This window comes from Gobio gobio, assembly GCF_949357685.1.
Source record: "Gobio gobio genome assembly, chromosome: 3".
Lineage (NCBI taxonomy): Eukaryota > Metazoa > Chordata > Actinopteri > Cypriniformes > Gobionidae > Gobio > Gobio gobio.
The window spans coordinates 49,212,776-49,235,004 of NC_137099.1; the positions used below are offsets into that span (position 1 = coordinate 49,212,776).

Here is a 22,229-nt window from a genome sequence, read left to right on the forward strand (position 1 = left end):
ACTTGTAGATATCAGATTTTGTTCTTACGCTCACCAAGGCTGCTTTTATTTGCAATTTTTACAATTTACCTTTATATTTATCATACTGTTCGTGTTCTCTTTGTATACAGTGCCTTGATCTGAAGGTTACATGTTAAACTTTCCCACAATTCATTGACTTGCAAGTTAAATTGCGACCCTGAATTTGAACGTAAACTCCCCCCTCCCTCCTTTTTTTTTTCGCTCTTGGATCGTGAGAAGCATGTTGTTTGCTGGTCAACGGTTTGTAACAGTTTCACCCGTTCTCATTGGCTCTGGCCATATGGGCCACTTTTGGCACCAGTCTGGGTTTATGCCAACTTTCAGAGCCCACTTGGACTGGCACCAGAAGTGTTGTTTCATATTCAAAGCTTTGCTTCAAGCCTGTCAATATGCTCAGTGGTGATCATGTTTTTATCTTAGCTGTGAATGCTCATCATAGACAATATTTCACTGTGTATGCAAGTAATGGCACATCACAAGATTTTTGCTTATTGAATCTAGACTGGCGTGCTGTCAATGTAACTATGACCTTAGGCTATATAAGACACTGTCAAGTTTAGTTTAGCGTGAATGGGAATGTTGTGACTTATCAAGTCATGTTAGATGCTGAATCAAATGCTGAAATATGAGTTTTATTTAGCTGAGTTGCTGAAGAAAATGAGAGCAGCTTTAATAAGGGAAATGTCAAACCAGAACACAGATACCTGAGTGGTGCAGGGTGTATTTTTTTACCATTTATAGCGTGGCGTACAAGAACACATTGTCTGTTTGCCATTAAGAGTGTGTGGGGTGTGACTGTCTCTATTATATTTGAGTAACTAGCACATTTCTGTTCTTTCTAGGGAGTGTGTATTCGATTCATTTATATGGTATTATGTGCGCTCATGATTTTAACTAGAGTTTTACATTTTCTGGATGAAATTTGAATTGTGTTTGCCAATGCAAATGTCGTGGTCACGATGTCAGGGTGTTGTGGATGGATGCCAGGGCATTCCTATGCAGTTGCTAAGGTGAAAGGTTTTTAGCATGTTGCCGTGCAGTTGCTAGGGTGTTCTGGGTGGTTGCCTACTGCCCAAATCAAAAGAGCCCACCCTGGTACCTAAATGTGGCACAGGTCTCTTCTTCAATGTATATATTCTAATCCACCAGATGACAAATTGCTTTCCAAGTAATAGCGCCTGTACCACAATTTGAGGAATCCGTAACTCGAATGGATGGGATAGGTTGCACACCAAAGTTTAATTCACTACCATTCAAAAATGCTCATTATTAATAAAAAAAAAAAAAAAAAAAAAAAAAAATATATATATATATATATGTATGTCTCTTATTTTCACCAAGACTGAATTTATTTAATCAAACATAAAATAAAACCGTAATATTGTGAAATATTGTTACAAATAATAGAAAAGTTTTCTGTTTTAATATATTTTAAAATGTAATTTATTCCTGTGATGTCAAAGCTGAATTTTCAGCATTACTCCAGTCTTCAGTGTCACATGATCCTTCAGAAATCATTCTGATATGATGATTTGCGGCTCAATTTCTTATTATGATCACTGTTGAAAACAGTTTGGCTGCTTAATATTTTTGTGGAAAGTGTTGTTCAGTGTTGTTGTTCAGGATTATTTAATGGATACAATGTTCAAAAGTCTTTACTGTCACTTTTGATGAATATTAATTAACTTTTGAACTGTAGTGTACTTGCAGTAGAGTTAATAGTACGAGTAACATAGTATGCTTGCAAACATGTCTGAAATCTCATTTTTTACACTCTCTTTTACAGTTTGCAGTCTGTTATATTTTCTCACTGCTCTGGCTGACTGCACATGGTTTTTCATGACAATTTTACTCACTATGATTATTTAGTAACCATCTGTGTGGCCAGCTACAGTGGTTTGGTTTTGTTGGGTCCAAGTCCAGAAACTTTTTCCTCTCCAACATCATCACTGAGAGAGAAAATAGAAAAGTGTAAAATCATACCCCGTAATCAGTAACATACTGCATTTATACAATTCACTCTGATCAGCGTGTGCATAGAAATGCTGAGAGTTTTTAAAGACTCTGAAGTTTGAACTTTTGTGACCGCATTTTATTTTTGTTCAGTTTGGACCACAATGATCTGATATACATTCAATTACACTGTTAAAGGGATGGGCACTGGAATGTAGAAAATTTGACCCACTTGTTGCCCATTTGGTGTGTGTGTGTGTGTGTGTGTGTGTGTGTGTGTGTGTGTGTGTGTGTGTGTGTGTGTGTGTGTGTGTGTGTGTGTGTGTGTGTGTGTGTGTGTGTGTGTGTGTGTGTGTGTGTGTGTGTGTGTGTGTGTGTGTGTGTGTGTGTGTGTGTGTGTGTGTGTGTGTGTGTGTGTGTGTGTGTGTGTGTGTGTTTTCTGATTCTTATCCTTCCAGCCTGGCAGATGGAGACTCTGTAAAGTGCAGCTATAATGCCAAATGTTAGTGCATGAATTCCTCTGTCTGCTGTCATGAACAAATGCGTATCTCCGTCTATTCTGACAGCACACACGCAGCTGTCCTTTTTGTCAGCAGTTGGTGTGATTGTATAATTGAAATGGCACTGTTCACGTTTGTCCATATAGCTGGAGTAAGACCACATGTCTGCATACTGCATCACTGCATCATTTTACACACACACACACACACACACACACACACACACACACACACACACACACACACACACACACACAGACACAGTGCCCTAATGACATTCAACCATAAGCACTGTTGTGTATGAGTTATTTGGGACTTTTGTGTATTGTGAAGATCAGAGATGCAATCTGTGTGTACTGGCACTTCTGTGGCTTAATGATACTGTTGTCCTCTGTGGAGCTTCTTCATTGCTGAATTGTAAATTGAATTTGTTTCATAATTGAAAAACTTTGTAACACTGACCCTGTCATTGAACTAATTGAATCAACATTGAACTAAATTGAGCTGAATAACGACAATTGTCTTCTGTAGAGCAGCTGACATTGAAGTAATTTCAGTGTAATTGATTAATTTGGCAACAAAATGATTTTCCTGTTTCTGTAAAAGCTGCTTTGAAACAAACTATTTGTATGTATTTGTGCATGCTTTTGTAACTATTTGTATAAGATATATGCCAAAAGTATTGAGACCCCCCTCTAAATCATTTGAATTCATGGTGTTCCAATCACTTCCATGGCCACAGGTGTATGAAATCAAGCACAGACTGTTCTCTGGAGTGACGAATCACTCTTCTGTTTGGCAAATCTGGTTTCTTTTGGTTGGTTGCCAGGAGAACGGTAATTGCCTGACTGCATTGTGCCAAGTGTAAAGTTTGGTGGAGGGGGGATTATGGTGTGGGGTTGGGTTTGGCCTCTTAGGCCCCGTCCACCGGGAGATGCGTTTAGCTGTATACGTAAAAATGTTGTACCGTATCAGCGTTTCGTCCACACGGATCCGGCGTTTTGGGAGCATGAATCCGATATTTTTTGAAACCGTTTTGAAACACATTGACTTATATTGTATGGACAAAGGAAACACTGATTCCCTTATTTTCAAAATGTGTTTTTTTTTTTTGTGTTCCACAGAATAAAGAAAGTTCTATGTAAAAGTTATAAGTTTGGAATGACATGAGGGTCTAAATTATGACAGAATTTTCCCTTTATCGTATGACTGACAAAAAGACTTGCCCAAAGATGTTATAGACCATGGATGAACTACTCCTTTTAAGTTTTTCGTATCAAATAATGTGATTCCGTATGTTACGATGGTGGAACATTCATTGTATATTAGTATTCAGTGAGCTTTGCTTTGTTTGCACATAAACCATATAGTCATTATGGAAATTACAATGAGATTTGGGTGTGATTCTCATATGAAAAGATCTCTCTTTGCTGTATTTCCTGGCCTTCACTGTCTAGTGTAGCAGTAATGGTTTCTATATGCACTCCAGTGTGTTTTAACCTGGGCTGGTTTCTTTATAATTCAGACAGGCTCGGACAAGACACAGCCAAAGAGGTCTTTAACAAAAACTGCAGCATGTGTTTAACCTGGGCTGCTTGCACAGACATGAAGAACAAAGTGGATGTTTTGCATCATGTTAACATTATGTGCGTGTGTGTCTTAAGTATGTGTCTTGTTTTTCCATCTGAGCTCTTAGTGTAATACTGAGGTTTTTAAGTCACTGTACCCAACACTCCCCTGTAAATAATGCAGAGAGTGAACACAACCGCAGAGAAACGGAAAACATGCTGTCCTTGTTCTCCTGCACCAGGAAACAGAGTTCCAAGAGAGGTGAGATCTTGAGGCTCACGATTGCACATTTTTATAGCTGAATTTTACAGAATAGTGAAGAATTTGAAGGACTAACATATTAGAGCATCAGGATGGTTAGTCAGATAATAAGACCAGTCGCATGTAAAAAAAAAAGAAAAAAAAAGAAGCAAAATAAGGCATTACTTTTTTTCAAATTTACACAATCATATAAAAAGAAAAATGTTGTATTATAATTTTTTTTATTAAATATAACACATTTCTTTTTAATTGAATTACTGACAAATACAATAGTTAAACAATGTAAACAAAAAAAAAGTAAAATAAAACAATTTACTGGTAGACACACTATGTCAGAAGATAAAGACTTGTTTACAGCAAAAAATAGCACCGCAACGTAACACGTCACTTTCCGTAAAATGTAACGATTTAACGTAATTTTATATCAAGTTAAATCAACTTTTATATCAAGTAACACAGTACTTTAAATGTAACATAACATTGAACAATGCTTTTTGTCAGCCAACAAAATAATTTTGCTATCAGTTTCCTGAATATGAGTCTTTTATAATTGGGATCTTTTAGGTTACAGTCCAAACCCAGATCTTCAATCGGTCACAGCTCAACCCATCCGAGTGGCATTAAATATGTAAGGCCTTGTAAAGAATACTCGTCTATCCGTTGAATGGTATTAAAATGAGAGCGTCTGTGAATCCCAGCACCCTGCGCTCTGGCGTTGAATCGCTTTGTCAATGTGCGGTTGGCGTTCTTGGCGACCATGCAGGGCCCTGGGCCGTTTCTATAGCCCTGTTATTGCTGCTTTGGTTTTGCGGATGTGTGAGAGGATGTTTTGTGTTGAGCGGAGGCTCTGTGCCGAAGCTTTGTTGATTAAACACCAAGAGATGAGATGGTGAATGAAACGTTGGACTTTGCTCAAGCTTCTTTCTCATGAGCCTATCTGAGGTGACAGTGACAAGACTGAACGCGCCCCACTCTAGCTCAGCGGCCTGCTATTGTTTAACAGGAGCCATGGGATAAATGTAAATGAGAGACCGCATCCGGTTGATTGGATTTGAGGATAAAATCTTTATTAGAAGTTCTTTTTGTTGTATTGACTGTTTTGACAAGATCATTTTAGAATTTGACACGCATTCAAAAAGTTTTTCAAAATCTGTCATTCTCAAAAGACTAATGTATAATTATGTCCTTTGTTCTGATTGGTCCATTAGTATTTGTATAGACCTCCTTGGTATTAACCAGAACACAGGACAGAACAAAAACTGTGTTGTAACAAATTATTTACTGTCACTTTTGATCAATTTATTGCATCCTTGCTGAATAAAAGTATTAATTTTGTTCAAAATGTTACTGACCCCAATAGGGCTGTAATCAACCAAAGAAAATCTTGGTCGACTGAAGTCCTGACATTTTCGACTAAAAATCGACTAAAAATGACGTTAGGAAAAAAAAGTTAAATGAATTAGCTGAGCACTGTGCGCAGTACTTGGTAGCCTTATTGTCTGCCTAAATGAATTATAAATAAACATAAAAAACTAGTAGGCTATTTGCAGTATATTAAATCGTTTTTGAGCTGATTATTTTGCACTGAAATGAGTTTGACACGCGAGTCTGTCGGCTCTGACAGCGTTGCATCACGTGCATCATAGCCTATGATTTCCCAAAATATAGTACTAATGTTGTCAACTAGTGATATAATCACAAGAACTTTTGAGGAATATGCAACATAATTTAGACAATTTTTTTTGTCATATTTATTATAAAAACTGACAGACACTATAATTTCAGCAGCTCGAACAGGAGCTCAGCTCCGCGGCTGAGACACGAAGAGACTATTAACTTAAAGCTTTTACTTTTACAAAAGGCACGTCCACTTTAATAAAAAGGAATATTTATTAAACAAGCCAGATCAAGAGCAGAAAAAACGCTCACAATTAAATAAACACAGCAAACTAGCCTACTTCAATCTGTCTCTCTTCTCCAGTGGGTTGGGCAAATCCAAAAGTGAAAACAATGGGGGTGTTCTGAAGACAGACTGTTACCTGTGAAACAGGGGTGCTCTGAAAACACCCCCATTAGCAATTAGTGCTTTCCACCTGATGAAATCAACGCGGCAAAACTGACAAAATGAACGCGGCAAAACTAATGAAATGAACGCGGCAAAAAATCGACCAATCAGAATTTTGGTCGAGCCAGAACGTATTGACTAACAATCGACTAATCGACTGGGAGATTACAGCCCTAGACCCCAAACCTTTGAATGGTAGTGTGTGTATATAACACGCACACACTAACACACAAGAATATGAATATTAATATACTGTTTGTAGTTTTAAAACTGTAAAAAAATAAATTAAAAAAAAGCATTTGAGTTTGTGCTGTATTGTGATTATTTTCACAAATGAAGTTGGAGTTTCACAAAAATATTTTCACAAATGGAGTTGCTGGCATTCCTCTGTGTCTATGTCATGTGCCCTGTAGCCGTGACTACATTCACAATGTAACAGCCTCTCATACCTAATTGCTTAAATGTATAATAGTGTTTGGAATACAATCCAATTTAGAACAAAGAGGAACTTGTCATGGAGTACTTGGCTATAAAACTCTTGACCTGTTATTTTTAAGCAAGTCTATTTTTATAAGTTCTCTCCCATCAGATTTGGTCTTTGTGATGTTGCACAACCTGTAGAATGAACCCTTATAGCCTGAAGCAACAAGTGATGAATATATGAGATGAACTTCATGAGTATGGATGTCCTTTACCTGAATATCTCCAAAGGCTTGTACTGAATTACAACCAGGTCAAAGAAAATAACAACATTAGGGGCTTTCGCAAGGGAGGAACGTTTTCTTAGTTGCTGTAACTATTGGCGGAAGTACCCGCTTTTTGGTGTTCGCACCGCAGGAACTGGGAATGTTTTTAGTTCTAGGAACGCCTTTTGGAGGAGGGACTAGATTAGCTCTTACTTCAGAGTAGGGTCTAACCCAGCACAATAGGAACTAGCAGTGACACAAGTTTACGGTGATTGGCCGAGCACATCCCATACGAAACACCAGCACCCGCCATTTTTAAAAAGCTGTGTACACACACTTACTCCAGGAACTACCTCCACTAACTTGGAAAAAAGCAAAAGATGAACTGGTGTCGAAGTTCTTAACCAACCATGGTGTCCTCCATTTGCCAGTTGTTGAATGCTGCGCTTAAATGACACCCCTATTTTTATCTTTGTCGGTCATGACGTCTCTTCCGCTCAACTGCGTCAATCTTTCTGAGCCAGAGTCTTCTCTTAACCTCTCTAGCTCAGTTTTAACCTGACCTGTGGCAGCTGTCTCTAAAGTCACGCGACAGCGGCTGATCTGAGACCAGCAATCCCTTTAACATCTTAATCAGAATGTGGTCTGCAATCTGTGCAACAAGCCAGACTTTCGGCAAATACAGTTACAGTTCTCAAGCGTGAGCCTCGTCTGTGTTACCAGGGTAAATCCAATTAAGGATTGACAGCCCTCTCTTTATCCTTAAGCATCTGTCCATTGCTCATCGTGGCTGTAGTGAGGTGTTGGAAATAGTGAGAACAGGTGCTCACCTGTGATCAGTGACATCTGGGAGTAGAGCGGTGGGAAAGAAAGGGGGGGGTGTCTAGTTCAGTTTGAGTAGGGCATGTTATTATTGACACTGAGGGGGCTGAACTTTGAAGTTCAAGGGACTGTACTTATATGGTCCAACAAATGACGAATGCTGAACCTTCATTTAAAGAACATGCACAATGTCATTGAATTTTACAGAACCTTAATAACAGGGTGAGTAGCTTGAGAGTATTTTTCTATAATGTTGTAATGTGCCTTACGTCACCGTCCTTCATGCTTCAAAGAGGCCTTATCTTCTCCTGACGGCTTCTCTAATGTACTCCACAGCTTCCAAACAAGGGCATTTCCTGTGAGAGGAGATTAGATTAACATGCCACTTTATCAGATGATGTGAAGGTTGAGCTGGTTTGTTTTGTTTTTTGCAGAAAATATATTAAAATATCTCACAGCATAATCAAAAGTAACCTGTCAAAGTGTTTTTGAGTAAAAATGGGATTGAGGAAGTGAATAAAACTGTTGGCTGTTGAATTTTAGATTTTAGGAACTGAATTTTTTTTTAATTTTAGTAGCCTGAAAAAGTCAATTTTGTTGTCATGTGAATTTATTATTGATATTTTTAATGACATGATATTAAGAATAATTCAATATTTAAAAAGAAATAGATATGTATTTAAAATGTTTATTTATTTATAATATTTATATATTGTATTATTTTATGTTTTGTCTTGCATACAAAAAACCCTCCAAATGTTGAATGTTTTGTTCCTCAAACTATAAATCTCAAAAGAATATTATAAAATGTATAATTCTGGTCCTGAATTCTGATTGGCCAATACCAAAAAAAATTTAAACGCAACGGTAAAAAAATAAAAATGTATTTATTTTTTACCAAATGTTTGGGGTCAGTAAGATTTTTATTTTATGCTCACCAAGGATTAATCACAATTACATTAAAATGTGTGAAATATTAATAGAATTTAAAGAATAAATAGAAATAGAATTAAATAGAATTTATAGAATAAGCTTTTCCCATATTAAATTGTAATTTATTTCTATAATGGCAAAGCTAAATTTTCGGCAGCCATTCCTCCAGTCTGTCCTGCTTAATATTTTTGTGGAAACCATGGCACAATTTTTCAGGACTCTTTTATAACTTCTTCAAAGTTATTTTATTTTATAAATATTTTATCTATTTTTTCATTATTATTATTATTTTATTTGCACTTTACAGTTTTTTGGCCAGTAAGACATTTTTATTGCATGCAAATAGTCTCAGTCATGAATGGCAGTCATGACACAAAGTTAATTTTGGATTTGTTGCTAATTTAAAGCAGCAAAAGCCATCCTATCTGTTTCTTACAGCCTATGCTTTGACGATTCAGATGGTCTTTTGCTCAGATGGATGTGATCTGCTGTTGGTGGCTGGACACAAGAATGTAATCTGTGTTTGTCTTGAGTGAACATCTTACATTTGTACAGCATAAACTGTTCAGTGAGTTGCCATGAAGCCTCTGCAGCAAGACTAATTGAAGGAGAATTAATGATGAAATCAGTAAGCCCACTTACAGTACTGTTTGTCTGTGACCTACTTGCAACCCATATGCCGAGTTCAAGATCCTTAACACAGATTTCTTAAGGTCCCAAGCACCTAACAGCAGGAAAGACAGATGAAAATGTGTGTGGGTGTGTTTCCGACTGCTGTCCAGTGACTTTATCCCTGCTGATAGGCACTCTGCCTATGGTTTGTCAGGATGGATTGTGTGGTCTTGGTTTGTTTTGAATTAATCTGTTTACAGTGGCCTGAATTCAATTTTATTGATATCGATATGTGTGTTCAGACTCTAACCTGCACCATGAGAACATATCCAATCTAAACTCTTAGTCATAGAGTCTGAGCCTGAGAGAGATGCGCCGCACCACAGCAATGACTCTCTCTCACACACACACACACACACACACGCCGCAGCGGCTCAAGACTCTCAAAAGCTGCTTACAGTAATCCATCCTGGTGCACATGAAAATGCACTCCTTTTTCTGTTTTCACCTCTTCATCGCCATCTTTCCATTCATCCAATTGCTCTTACATCCAAACTCACCTCCATCCATTCATTCAGCTGTTCTTCTCAAACTTGGGTCGCGAGAATGCCAACTTTACTATAACCCACATCTGGACTAAGAATGTGAAGTCAGATTCCTGTGTCTGATATTGTGTGGGGGTTTTTGTGTATAAATTAGAGTCTTTTTAACCCTTAATCGTCCCTCAAGTAGGGTTTACGTTTGAGTCCCTTGGGGTCAGATAGACCCCAGACTTTTACAGAGCGATTGCATAAGGAAATATAATTTTTTTTATATGGAAAACTATATATCATTTTTTTTATTTACTTCTCAACTATACATTTATGCTGTGTTTTTGTGGGTATTTGGTAGTTTTTTACCTATTTACTGCACAAATACTTAACTATGTCTTAAATTGGCTCATTAAAATTAATTTTTTTATGAAAAAATCACTTGAATGATGATCTTAAATAAATACAAAGAGTTTTTGGACATTGCTCTGTGTTAGGGATAGAATACCGCCATCTGTAGGTTTGTGGAAAAACTTTAGGAATTGTAGTTAAAGAGAAAGAGAGTACAATGACCACATTATCCACTAGAGGTCCATAGTGAAGTTATGCAAAAGTTAAGCTGCCTTTCATCTTTCGTTTATTTGCCCTTTTCCCTCTCTTTCTCATGATTGTTCCATGTTGCATTTGTGCTCTAGTATTTGTCCTTCATTTATGTTTGGAATGTTTTCAGATTTATGACAGTTTTGTTGATTTTATTTGCCAGTTTCTATAAAAATGCTCTCTTTTGCAGTCACACGTGTGTGTGTGTGTGTGTGTGTGTGTGTGTGTGTGTGTGTGTGTGTGTGTGTGTGTGTGTGTGTGTGTGTGTGTGTGTGTGTGTGTGTGTGTGTGTGTGTGTGTGTGTGTGTGTGTGTGTGTGTGTGTGTGTGTGTGTGTGTGTGTGTGTGTGTGTGTGTGTGTGTGTGTGTGTGTGTGTGTGTGTGTGTGTGTGTGTGTGTGTGTGTGTGTGTGTGTGTGTGTGTGTGTGTGTGTGTGTGTGTGTGTGTGTGTGTGTGTGTGTGTGTGTGTGCATGAGACAGAAAGTTCGTTCCACTTTGTGTTTATGCTCTAGGACCAGATCTTGATATAAATGTAGACATTTTCAGATTTATACTGGATTTAGTTGATTTTTTTTTTTTATAAACAAAGTGAAAAAAAAAAGCATTCTTTACATTTTCCCATTCATTGCCAAAATCCAAAAAAATGCTCCAGACACCTGTGTTTGTGTGTGTGTGTGTGAGTGAACATGATTGTTCCATGTTGCATTTGTGCTCTAGTATTAGTACTTCATTTATGTATGAAAATCTTTCAGATTTATGCCAGTTTTGTTGATTTTATTTGCCAATTTCAATAAAAATACTCTCTGTTGCAGTCACACACGTGTGTGTTTGTGTGTGTGTGTGTGTGTGTGTATGAGATAGAAAGTTCGTTCTACTTTGTGTTTATGCTCTAGGACCAGACCTTGATATAAATGTGGAAATTTTCAGATTTATACTGGATTTAGTTAATTTTTTTGACAAAAAAAGTGAAAAAAATGTATTTTTTACACTTTCCCATTCATTTTCAATGTGGGGTCAATCTGACCCCGAGGGACTTAAACGGTAAAAACATTTTTACACACCTTTTAGAACAACCAAATCAAGCCCAGATTTTTTGTGCATGTTTAGATAGATTATGTAGGAAAAGTCACTTAGTCTCATGGCCCTGAGATGAAGGGAACACTTTTAAAAAATGGAGGAAAAGTCCATTGGGGTCAGCTGGACCCCAAGGGACGATTAAGGGTTAAGAAGTCATATTTTTTTTATTTCAAAGTGCCCCTATTATGCTATTTTAAAGGTTCCTAATTTTGTCTTGTATGATAGGTTCACATTTTATCATCATAAACATTGCATCAGCTGTTTTCTCACAGTATCTAAACGGTTTGATTAAGGATTCTTTCTCTCTAAAACCTTCTTTCTGAGAGCCTTCTCTGCTCCGATTGGTCAGTCTGATGTGATTGGTCTTCCGCTTACAGCATGTGGCGGACATGAAATGGCCATTACCGTATCTGAATTTCAGCTCCGGAGGCTTCCTCAGCGATTTTATACACCGTGATACAAAACTGTAACGGTAGTGGTTTAACGGATCACAAAACTCACGGTTTTATGGTTTGAGTCACGGATCGGATCATTTTTCGAAATTAGCAAGAAAACAAATGTGGGGGTAACCATTACTGTCCATTTATTACTTAAAGCTCACTTTAAGTACTCCGATACCACAGCAAAAAAAAAAGTTAAAGTTAAAACATTATTAAAGGCAATAGATAAACACAATATAACAAAGTTACAAATAAAGTAAGGTGTAACTGTAGTATTCATTTCAGGTACAGAAATGTAATAATTAAATTGTTCACTGTATAAATTCAATATACTGTAAATTAATCTTTGTTAAAGTTCAAAGACAGACAGCAGCAGGTATTTATAGGCTGCTGTCACTTTAAGAGCTAATGCACAGATCCAATATAATGATACACATCCGATTTCTTTCTCAACTCTCCACATTCACTTAAGACATATCCAACAGTTTTTACAAGAATAGTTGCAGAGTCTAATAGTTGCAGCGCTTCGGGTGTGTGCAGCTGTGTGTACAGATAACAGCACGCGAGTACCAAATTAAAGGGACTGACTACGATCCGTTTAACCCCCAAGTAACGGTGGCTTTGGTTTTATCATATCAATTCGAGCCGGAGTCCTCAACCTTTGGAAGTGCATGCAAAGTGGATTTGCTTTTGTAGCGCAGAAAACAGCGTCTTCTCAACATGTCGAAAACAAAACCTAAACTCTTCCAGGCCTCAGTTACAACTAGGGCTGAACGATATATCGTTATCGTATCTATATCTAGATATGAACTTTCAAGTAGACATGTGCCGGTATACGATAATACGATATACCGCAATAATGAACATGCGCAATATTGTTATCGTGGGCACTTCAAAATACCGTGAATAATTATTTATTACGAATTATTCCGATTTTTAGAATGCATTTTAAGAATACTTTACCCATCAACCATTTAAAATGAGTTAAATGTACATTTCAGCATTTAATAACACATTATTAAAATCAAAAGTTGTAACTGTATTTAATGGACCTGAGCTTACACTAACAGTTGCTTTTTTTAACTAACGTTATCAAAGAAGAATCACTTCTGTAAAAATGTAGCTATTCGCCCTTTGTTGATATATTGTAAAGTGTTACCGATTGTTCTTTATAATTCTTTTGCACTTTAATCTGTTTTAATATTTAATTGTGTATTGCTTTATTGTATTTAAATGTTCTGTTCTTTTTGTTATAAGAAAGTTATTAAACCTGTTATAGTATGACAACATATTTTTTACAATTTATTTCAATATCGTGATAATACCGTATACCGCGATAAAAGCTTCAGCAATTAAACGCAACATGAAAATGTGATACCGGCACATGCCTACTTTCAAGATATTACTATCGAAAAAAGCAACGATATAGACGATATAGATTTCCCCTCTCCGTGCTCGCGCGCACTACAGGGACTTGAGAGGGGGGCGGCGTTTCCATGGTGACACGTCATTGCTTGTCACGTGACACACCGCAGCAGCAACAGCGCTGAATGAGTGATGATCTGTTTTTGTCATTTTTTCCTTTTTTATTCAGAATATTCACAAATGTGTTAGCTATGGCATGAAATATCTGATATTCCGATTGTCAAATACATGCAAGTGGAAGTATATTGTTGTTTAAACACCTTTTATAACGATCGCGTTAGTTGAACTGTATGCGCGATGGGCGCCGCCGTGTAATGCTGCCTTCACGTGCTCTCGGAATTATCGTAAATACGAGTTTCCTTGGTAAACATTGCACATGAACGCCCTCACATTTTGAAACTTGAATGCAATGCGCTCGTAATCACGATTTCAGAAGTCGGAATCATCCAATTTCCGATAGCACGTGAAGGAAGCATTAGTTTGTGCCGCAGACGCAGTTCAGAGAATCGGATCTGTTGGATTTACAACCTCTATGTTTACAACACGTGAATTCATCCACTTCTCCCGAAATACTTAAAAGTAAGTGGCTGGTGAACTGGGAATAGAATAGAGTAAACATTGACGTTACTTACAATGTGTATCTGATATGAATAAAACGTGTCGAATTATAATGGAAAGGATTATTATTACCTCTTCCATAGACATCAGTGTGTATTTTACAAACTCTAAATGTATTGTTTTTTTTAGTACTTATGTGAATTTATATGTTTGAAACCTAAAATAAACAGTATGTGGTTGAAAACACTGAAAAGTTGTGATATGACAGCTCTGAGCGCGCCTGTCTCTGTTGATCATGTGATGCACTTGATCATCCGCTCCAGCCTAGACTGATTACACCTGTGTGATCGTACGTGCCAAAGGCTTAAAAACAATACATTTTCTGACACAAATTTTTGAAATGTTGGCTTAAATCAAACACATTTTAATTCAGATTCTGGTTTTCACCGAACACGTAGTCATATCGTATTGTATCGATATCGAGATATCTGGCATGAAAATCGAGATATGAAATTTTGTCCATATCGTTCAGCCCTAGTTACAACTACAGTGTTTGAGGGCGGGTCAAAGTTGATGTTGTTCACAGGTAGCCAATGAAGACCATAGGTTGCTATTATGCAAATTTGTTACAAACCTACATAAGTTTGTGCAGGAAGTAAGACTAGAATTACTGACGACTCGTTTCAGCTGTTCAGAATCAAGTTCTTTCTTTTTGGAGACAAAAAGTGCACTCTTATCTTTGAAAGTTTGCAGACCTTTTACATTCACAAGCAGCTATATTACACATTGCATGAAAGGTAATTTCTGAAAATTTCTGTAATTTCTTAGGGGCACTTTAAAAGTTAAGTAAAAACCAAATGTATTTTTTATTTCTTTTTCATTTATGCTGTGGACTAACCAAATCTCTTTATTTGTCATTCAGATGAGATTATGCAGCAGGAGAGCAGTCCTCTGTGTGCCGCAGACATCAGCCCAGACCTCAGGAAACAGTTTGCCTTCCTGTCAGGTGAGTCTCCAACGCAATCAGTCCCAGAATGCTTTGCCAAAAAAGACCATTGTGTGCGCACTGTCAGAGATTCTGAAAGCATCAACAGCATTAAATGAGTTTAAAGCAAAACACTGATAACATTTAAAACTAGCTGTTTTTAATTTTGTGAAGAAAGGGTTCATTAAAAAAAAAACTTTCAAAACAATCTTCTGGTTTTAACATCTAGTAATGCAAATACGTAGATATGCACTGAATAAGCCAGCAAAGGTGTTTACATTTAGAGCAAAATCGGAGGCCTTTGGCATGAAGCTAGTTGAACAAACTCTGGTTGGGTTTAGGTCTGGTAGGTTTAGAGTTGACAACAAAACCATACAAATCCAACCTGGTTTAGATCAGGTTCAGCAGGCTAAATACGCTCAGTATAAACCTTCTCTGTCGATCTGTCAGAGCTGGATCCAGAGTTTGTGATTAACTCTGAAGCGCGTGCGCCCAAGAGTGAACAGCCAATCACACGGAACATGGAGAGCGTGAGTTCTCAGGCGCAATTCATTTGTCTGTTGAAGATGAGGTTTTTATGAAAAATATCATGAATTTGGATATTTAATGAGTTTTTGAAAATAATCTTGTGTCCGCAGTGCGTGTAAGCAACAGTGGCGGAACTAGACTTTTACACATGGGGTGGTCGGGGGGTGGCCAAGGCTACTTTAGGGGGTCCATTGACCATGAAAGAATATCATGTGTGTACTTATTTGTTTTCATTGTTTTGACCGATCTAACATGTATTCTAATAAATAAGCAAACACAATTGTAGATACCAGTGAAATTTCACAATTATCAATACCAACTGATATCCCACAGCAATAACTACAATATTTAAAACATTATTGAATACAAGTGAACAGTCAGCAATAAAGTTAGAACAGTGCTAAGAATTAAGTTTCAGTTCTAACGGTAGGCCTAATTCAGGTACAGAAACTGTCACAAATAAAAATAAAACATTGCATAATTTTCACTGTATAAATGAAATATAGATGAATGCATGTTTAAGCTACAGAAGTCAAGATCAGTGGTTGATTTTTTTGGCTATAGGTTGATGCGGTCACTTTAAGAGCAAATGCACAATATTGAATCTGATTCATAGACACGCATCCTATTTCACTTGCCAACTGCTTACATTCGGTTAAGACATAGCCGACTGTGTTTACTATGATACTCGCTATTTTTGGCATACCTTTATGTATATTGTCCATTCAAGCGCAGGACGTGCTCTCTGTTCACGCTATTGATGAAGCACCAAATGCTGCGCACTAGACGCGCCGCGTTCTCATGTTTAGGCCGGCGATGCAAAACAGTAAATCTAATCACCATACAGGCAAAAAAAAGTTAACTTCAAGAATGAAAAAAAGTGGCGTCGATGTGTTTTGCTGTAAGAACTGCACAAATGGAAATAAAAAAGCGCAATGTATAGCTATATATTTCCATAAACACTGACTTTCCTGAAAAATGTCTATAGCCTACACTCTTCCAGTCTATGGTGAAGTCATTATACATTAAAAACGTTTTGAGACAAATTGTGTAGTTTATTGGAAAACTATGTGAATGGCGCAGCAGGATTTTGAACAACTCTGCGCTTATGCCGCGACCCCGATCGGTTTGGCTACTAACGTTAATATTCTCTTAATATTCAACGTTAATAGCCTACATGAACAATGTGCAGCACCGCCGCATGTCAAAATTATTATTTTTTCATTAGGAGGTGAAATGGAAAAAGCGATCAATTTTGGGGTGGCACCCAGGCTGGCCAATCAGATGTCAGGGGTGTCCAGTGCCACCCTAGACACCCCTCTGGCTCCGCTACTGGTTAGCAACCACCCTATTGTGGTAAAAATCAAGCTGTAAAGGCTCCACCCTCTTCTGGAAAGCAGGGTGGGGAGCCAGCAGCTCATTTGCATTTAAAGATAAATGCACGAAAACAGCATGCTTTTGCTTCAACTCAAAAATGGGCACATACAACATGGTATAATAAATGATCTATGGGGTATTTTGAGCCTAAACTTCACAGACACATTTTATTACATCTTGTAAAAAGACGAATAAAAGGGTCCCTTTAATTTGGAGCGAGAGATACAGGGGGAGTGGCTTTATTGCATCAGATAAATGCCACTTTGCTCACAGCTGACTGGTCCAGTTTTGGTCTGCGATCTCTTACCCAGAATAAAACATGCACCGCACCAGGTTAGCCCGTGTAGGCTACCATGGTCATGAACACCAATAAAACCAATTCACCTTCTTGAGCCTGACAAATTTAGAGTTTGATCAAACTAATCTCAAACTTACCTGGGCAGCAACTGAAACTGATTTTATGCAGCAGACCCCAGGTAATATGGACAAATCTATGTGTGCTGATTGGTTTTTGCTTTTAAACATGGACCTTTACCTGAAGATAAGTTTGGGTTCATGTTTCTTATACACACACCAAGGCTGCATTTATTGGATCTAAAATATAGTAAAACTTTTTTTTTTTTCATATATTTTTACATCCATCCATCCATCCATCTTCTTCCGCTTATCCGGGGCCGGGTCGCGGGGGCAGCAGTCTAAGCAGAGATGCCCAGACTTCCCTCTCCCTAGACACTTCCTCTAGCTCTTCCGGGGGGACACCGAGGCGTTCCAAGGCCAGCCGGGAGTCCCTCCAGCGTGTCCTTGGTCTTCCCCGGGGCCTCCTCCCGGTTGGACATGCCCGAAACACCTTCCCGGGAAGGCGTTCAGGAGGCATCCGGAACAGATGCCCGAGCCACCTCAGCTGTCCCCTCTCGATGTGGAGGAGCAGCGGCTCTACTCCGAGTTCCTCCCGAGTGACTGAGCTTCTCACCCTATCTCTAAGGGAGCGCCCAGCCACCCTGCGGAGAAAGCTCATTTCGGCCGCCTGTATCCGGGATCTTGTCCTTTCGGTCATGACCCAAAGCTCATGACCATAGGTGAGAGTAGGAACGTAGATTGACCGGTAAATCGAGAGCTTCGCCTTACGGCTTAGCTCTTTCTTCACCACGACAGACCGGTACATCGACCGCATTACTGCAGAAGCTGCACCGATCCGTCTGTCAATCTCCCGTTCCATCCTCCCCTCACTCGTGAACAAGACCCCTAGATACTTAAACTCCTCCACTTGGGGCAGGAACTCTCCACCAACCTGGAGTGGGCAAGCCACCCTTTTCCGACTGAGGACCATGGCCTCGGATTTGGAGGTGCTGATCCCCATCCCAGCCGCTTCACACTCGGCTGCAAACCGTCCCAATGCATGCTGAAGGTCCTGGTTAGAAGGGGCCAACACGACAACGTCATCCGCAAAGAGCAGAGACGAAACCGTGTGGTCCCCAAACCTGACACCCTCCGGCCCTTGGCTGCGCCTAGAAATTCTGTCCATAAAAATTATGAACAGAACCGGCGACAAAGGGCAGCCCTGCCGGAGTCCAACATGCACCGGGAACAAGTCTGACTTACTGCCGGCAATGCGGACCAAACTCCTGCTTCGGTCATACAGGGACCGGACAGCCCTCAGTAAAGGACCCCGGACCCCATATTCCCCCAGCACCCTCCACAGGACGCCGCGAGGGACACAGTCGAATGCCTTCTCCAAATCCACAAAACAAATGTGGACTGGTTGGGCAAACTCCCATGAACCCTCCAGCACCCTGTAGAGGGTATAGAGCTGGTCCAGTGTTCCGCGACCAGGACGAAAACCACACTGTTCCTCCTGAATCCGAGGTTCCACTATCGGCCGGATTCTCCTCTCCAGTACCCTGGCATAGACTTTCCCGGGGAGGCTGAGAAGTGTGATCCCCCTATAGTTGGAACACACCCTCCGGTCCCCCTTCTTAAAAAGAGGGACCACCACCCCGGTCTGCCATCCCAGAGGCACTGTCCCCGACCGCCACGCGATGCTGCAGAGGCGTGTCAGCCAAGACAGCCCCACAACATCCAGAGACTTGAGGTACTCAGGGCGGATCTCATCCACCCCCGGTGCCTTGCCACCGAGGAGTTTCTTGACCACCTCGGTGACTTCAGCCCGGGTGATGGACGAGTCCTCCTCTGAGCCCCCAGCCTCTGCTTCCTCAATGGAAGACGTGACGGCGGGATTGAGGAGATCCTCGAAGTATTCCTTCCACCGTCCGACAACATCCCCAGTCGAGGTCAACAGCCGCCCATCGCCACTGTAAACAGCGTTGGTAGGGCACTGCTTCCCCCTCCTGAGGCGCCGGACGGTTTGCCAGAATCTCTTCGAGGCCAGCCGATAGTCTTTTTCCATGGCCTCACCGAACTCCTCCCAGGCCCGAGTTTTTGCCTCCACGACCACCCGGGCTGCAGTCCGTTTAGCCTGTCGGTACCTGTCAGCTGCCTCAGGAGTCCCACAAGCCAGCCAGGCCCGATAGGACTCCTTCTTCAGCTTGACGGCATCCCTTACTTCCGGTGTCCACCACCGGGTTCGGGGATTGCCGCCTCGACAGGCACCGGAGACCTTGCGTCCACAGCTCCGAGCAGCCGCTTTGACAATGGAGGTGGAGAACATGGTCCACTCGGACTCAATATCTCCAGCCTCCCTCGGGATCCGGTCGAAGCTCTGCCGGAGGCAGGAGTTGAAGATCTCTCTGACAGGAGACTCGGCCAAACGTTCCCAGCAGACCCTCACAGTACGTTTGGGTCTACCGAGTCTATCCAGCTTCCTCCCCCGGAGGTATATTTTTACAATGTAATTTATTCCTTTGTAATTTTCAGCGTCATTACTCCAGTCTTCAGTGTCACATAATCCTTTAGAAATCAATGCTGACGTTCTCATTCTCTCAAACGCTTATAGCGTAGATGTTTCTGCAGTGTCTGCTGCAGGAAGTGAATAACTCACTTTAGCACTGATCTAATGAGCTGTATTTATAGTGCTTTGACAGCATCCTGAGTGAGATATGTCCGGTTTCACATGTGCCATGTGAGTCAGAAGTGAATACGCAACAAGATCATTTTGTAAATGTCTGCTTTCACAGTGTCAACGGCAGATTCATTCAGAACGTGCACAGATTCCACATATACACGCAGTCAATTAATAACACTCCAGAAACTCTCTCCAGTGTCCGTAAATAACCCAGTTAGGGCCTGGCTCAGGTTGCCCAGGATAGCGCCCCTTAATTATTCAGTGTTGCCATGACGATGCGCTTGACAACACAGTTCCGAGCTGATGTGCTTTGCGAGGATATTTAAATGACAGTTAGGCTGCGTGTAAGGCCTATAGAAGAGATGTATTGTGAATAAGAGGATTAGATTGGGATTCAGGTTTTCTATAAAAAACCATCATGCCTTTATTGCATCAAATCTATGAGAGTCTCTGAATATTTACAAACCTGACTCTGCACTCATGCATTATACATACCATGAAACATTTACCACAATAGTGCCAGAAGAGTGAACAACAGCCATGTTGCGTCACTGAAGAAACACAGATATTCCATGCAAAATTATTTACAGAAACAAATAGGATGTTCATAACACTTGATCTATTTTTGTAACCTTTTAAATGAAGCCATGAGAGGGAGGGAGGGAGAGAGAGGTTCAGTGAGCACAGGCTGCATAATGGTGCAGTTTTAGTTCAGATTTTAAGGCTTCATTTTTAATGCATTGTGTCAGTACTGTATTTAAAGACTGTGGTTACTATGATTACCAGAATCAGTGTTCACTGCACCTCTGGCTTCTGTTAACTGGTGGCCTTTTGACTTAAGAAATCCCTCCCAGTTGTGTATGCACTATAAAAGGTGTCATCCATTTTATACCGTTGCCTGTATTCTTAGTGGAAAGTTTGTTTCCCTCTATAGTGCACAACTGATGCACACTAGCCCAGGGGTTTTCAAACTGGGGTCCCCTGAAAAGACAAAGCAAAAATGGATAAAGTCAACCAAACATTCCAAGTGTTTCATTTCTAAATGTTTCTCTCCTTTCTTGCCGTATACATACTTTCCAGAATTGTATATGTTTATTTTGTATCTTTCTGGTGAGTTTAAGATTTTTTCCAGAATCTGGCGGTAAGTTTTGAGTTTATTTTTATCTCCTATCCTGAAGTCCGTTTTGCAGAGATGGACTAAAAATGAACTCTCAAAACTTACCGCTGGATTCTGGAAGATGAATTCTTCAAACAGTGGAACAAGAGGAGGATGTGCTGGTCCTTCGAGAGTCATTCTCAACCTATAATGTCTATAAATCCTATAAAAAAGGGAAAAAAAGGTCTTCTGTATTCACAACACTTCTTCATGTATTTTACAACACTTCAGCTTGTGATTCTTATTTAGTGGGGTCATTTTTTAGGATTCTTTAGCTAACTTAAGTCTCAGAGATCCTGACACCTTGCACTTCTGGAGACTCCAAGTAGGTTGCAGTAGCAGACCCTGCTGACCCAATGAGCATTTCACGGTCCAATGGTCATGCCTTAACTGCAATTTCTAGTATTGCATCCTTCTCATGGGCATTTAATAATTTTTGACTTTTCAGTCTGAGTTAAATCTCTTTTTTGGCTCATTTTATCTGTACAAGAAAACATGCCTAATAATTCTGCACACCTGGATACTGTTTTTATTTCCAGCCTTCATGATCAATTATACATCACTTATACATTATTATATACTAAATGATAGTAGTTGATAGGATGAATGTGGTTTGGAATTGGTATAATGTGCCTTGGAAAAAAAATGCTCAGAAAATCAACGTGCCTTATAATTGTATGTGTATATGGAGCATTCATGACGTTGTGACTTCTGATGTGGGTACGATTTCATGTACAGTCTGTGTGTGTCCATGCAGCATATGCACTGTGTGTGTGTTTATGTTTCTGTGGTCTCTGCTGGTCTCATGCCTCAGTTCTCCACCTAGATTTAATGACAGACCTTCATTGCTAGTCGCTGCCTCTGTTTATTTCCTGTTTTCATTTCCTTGTTGCTCTTTTCATCTTTTTTTTCTTTTCTTTTTCTGTCCAACTTTTTTCCTCTAGACGGTTGCAGAGGCCTGTGTCTGATATTATCATTGTGTGTGTGTGTGTGTGTGTGTGTGTGTGTGTGTGTGTGTGTGTGTGTGTGTGTGTGTGTGTGTGTGTGTGTGTGTGTGTGTGTGTGTGTGTGTGTGTGTGTGTGTGTGTTTGTGTTTGTGTTTGTGTTTGTGTT

At 39.7% G+C, this 22,229-nt stretch overlaps 1 protein-coding gene across 1 annotated transcript in view; it reads left to right on the plus strand.

Annotated features, from left to right (window-relative positions):
- mcf2la (mcf.2 cell line derived transforming sequence-like a) overlaps positions 1–22,229 on the plus strand; it is a 93,387-nt gene that overhangs the window by 23,662 nt on the left and 47,496 nt on the right. Inside the window, exon 2 of the mRNA XM_079811711.1 lies at positions 14,974–15,155. Coding sequence (XP_079667837.1) covers positions 14,974–15,155 — 182 coding nt within the window. The remainder of the gene's footprint in view (positions 1–14,973; positions 15,156–22,229) is intronic.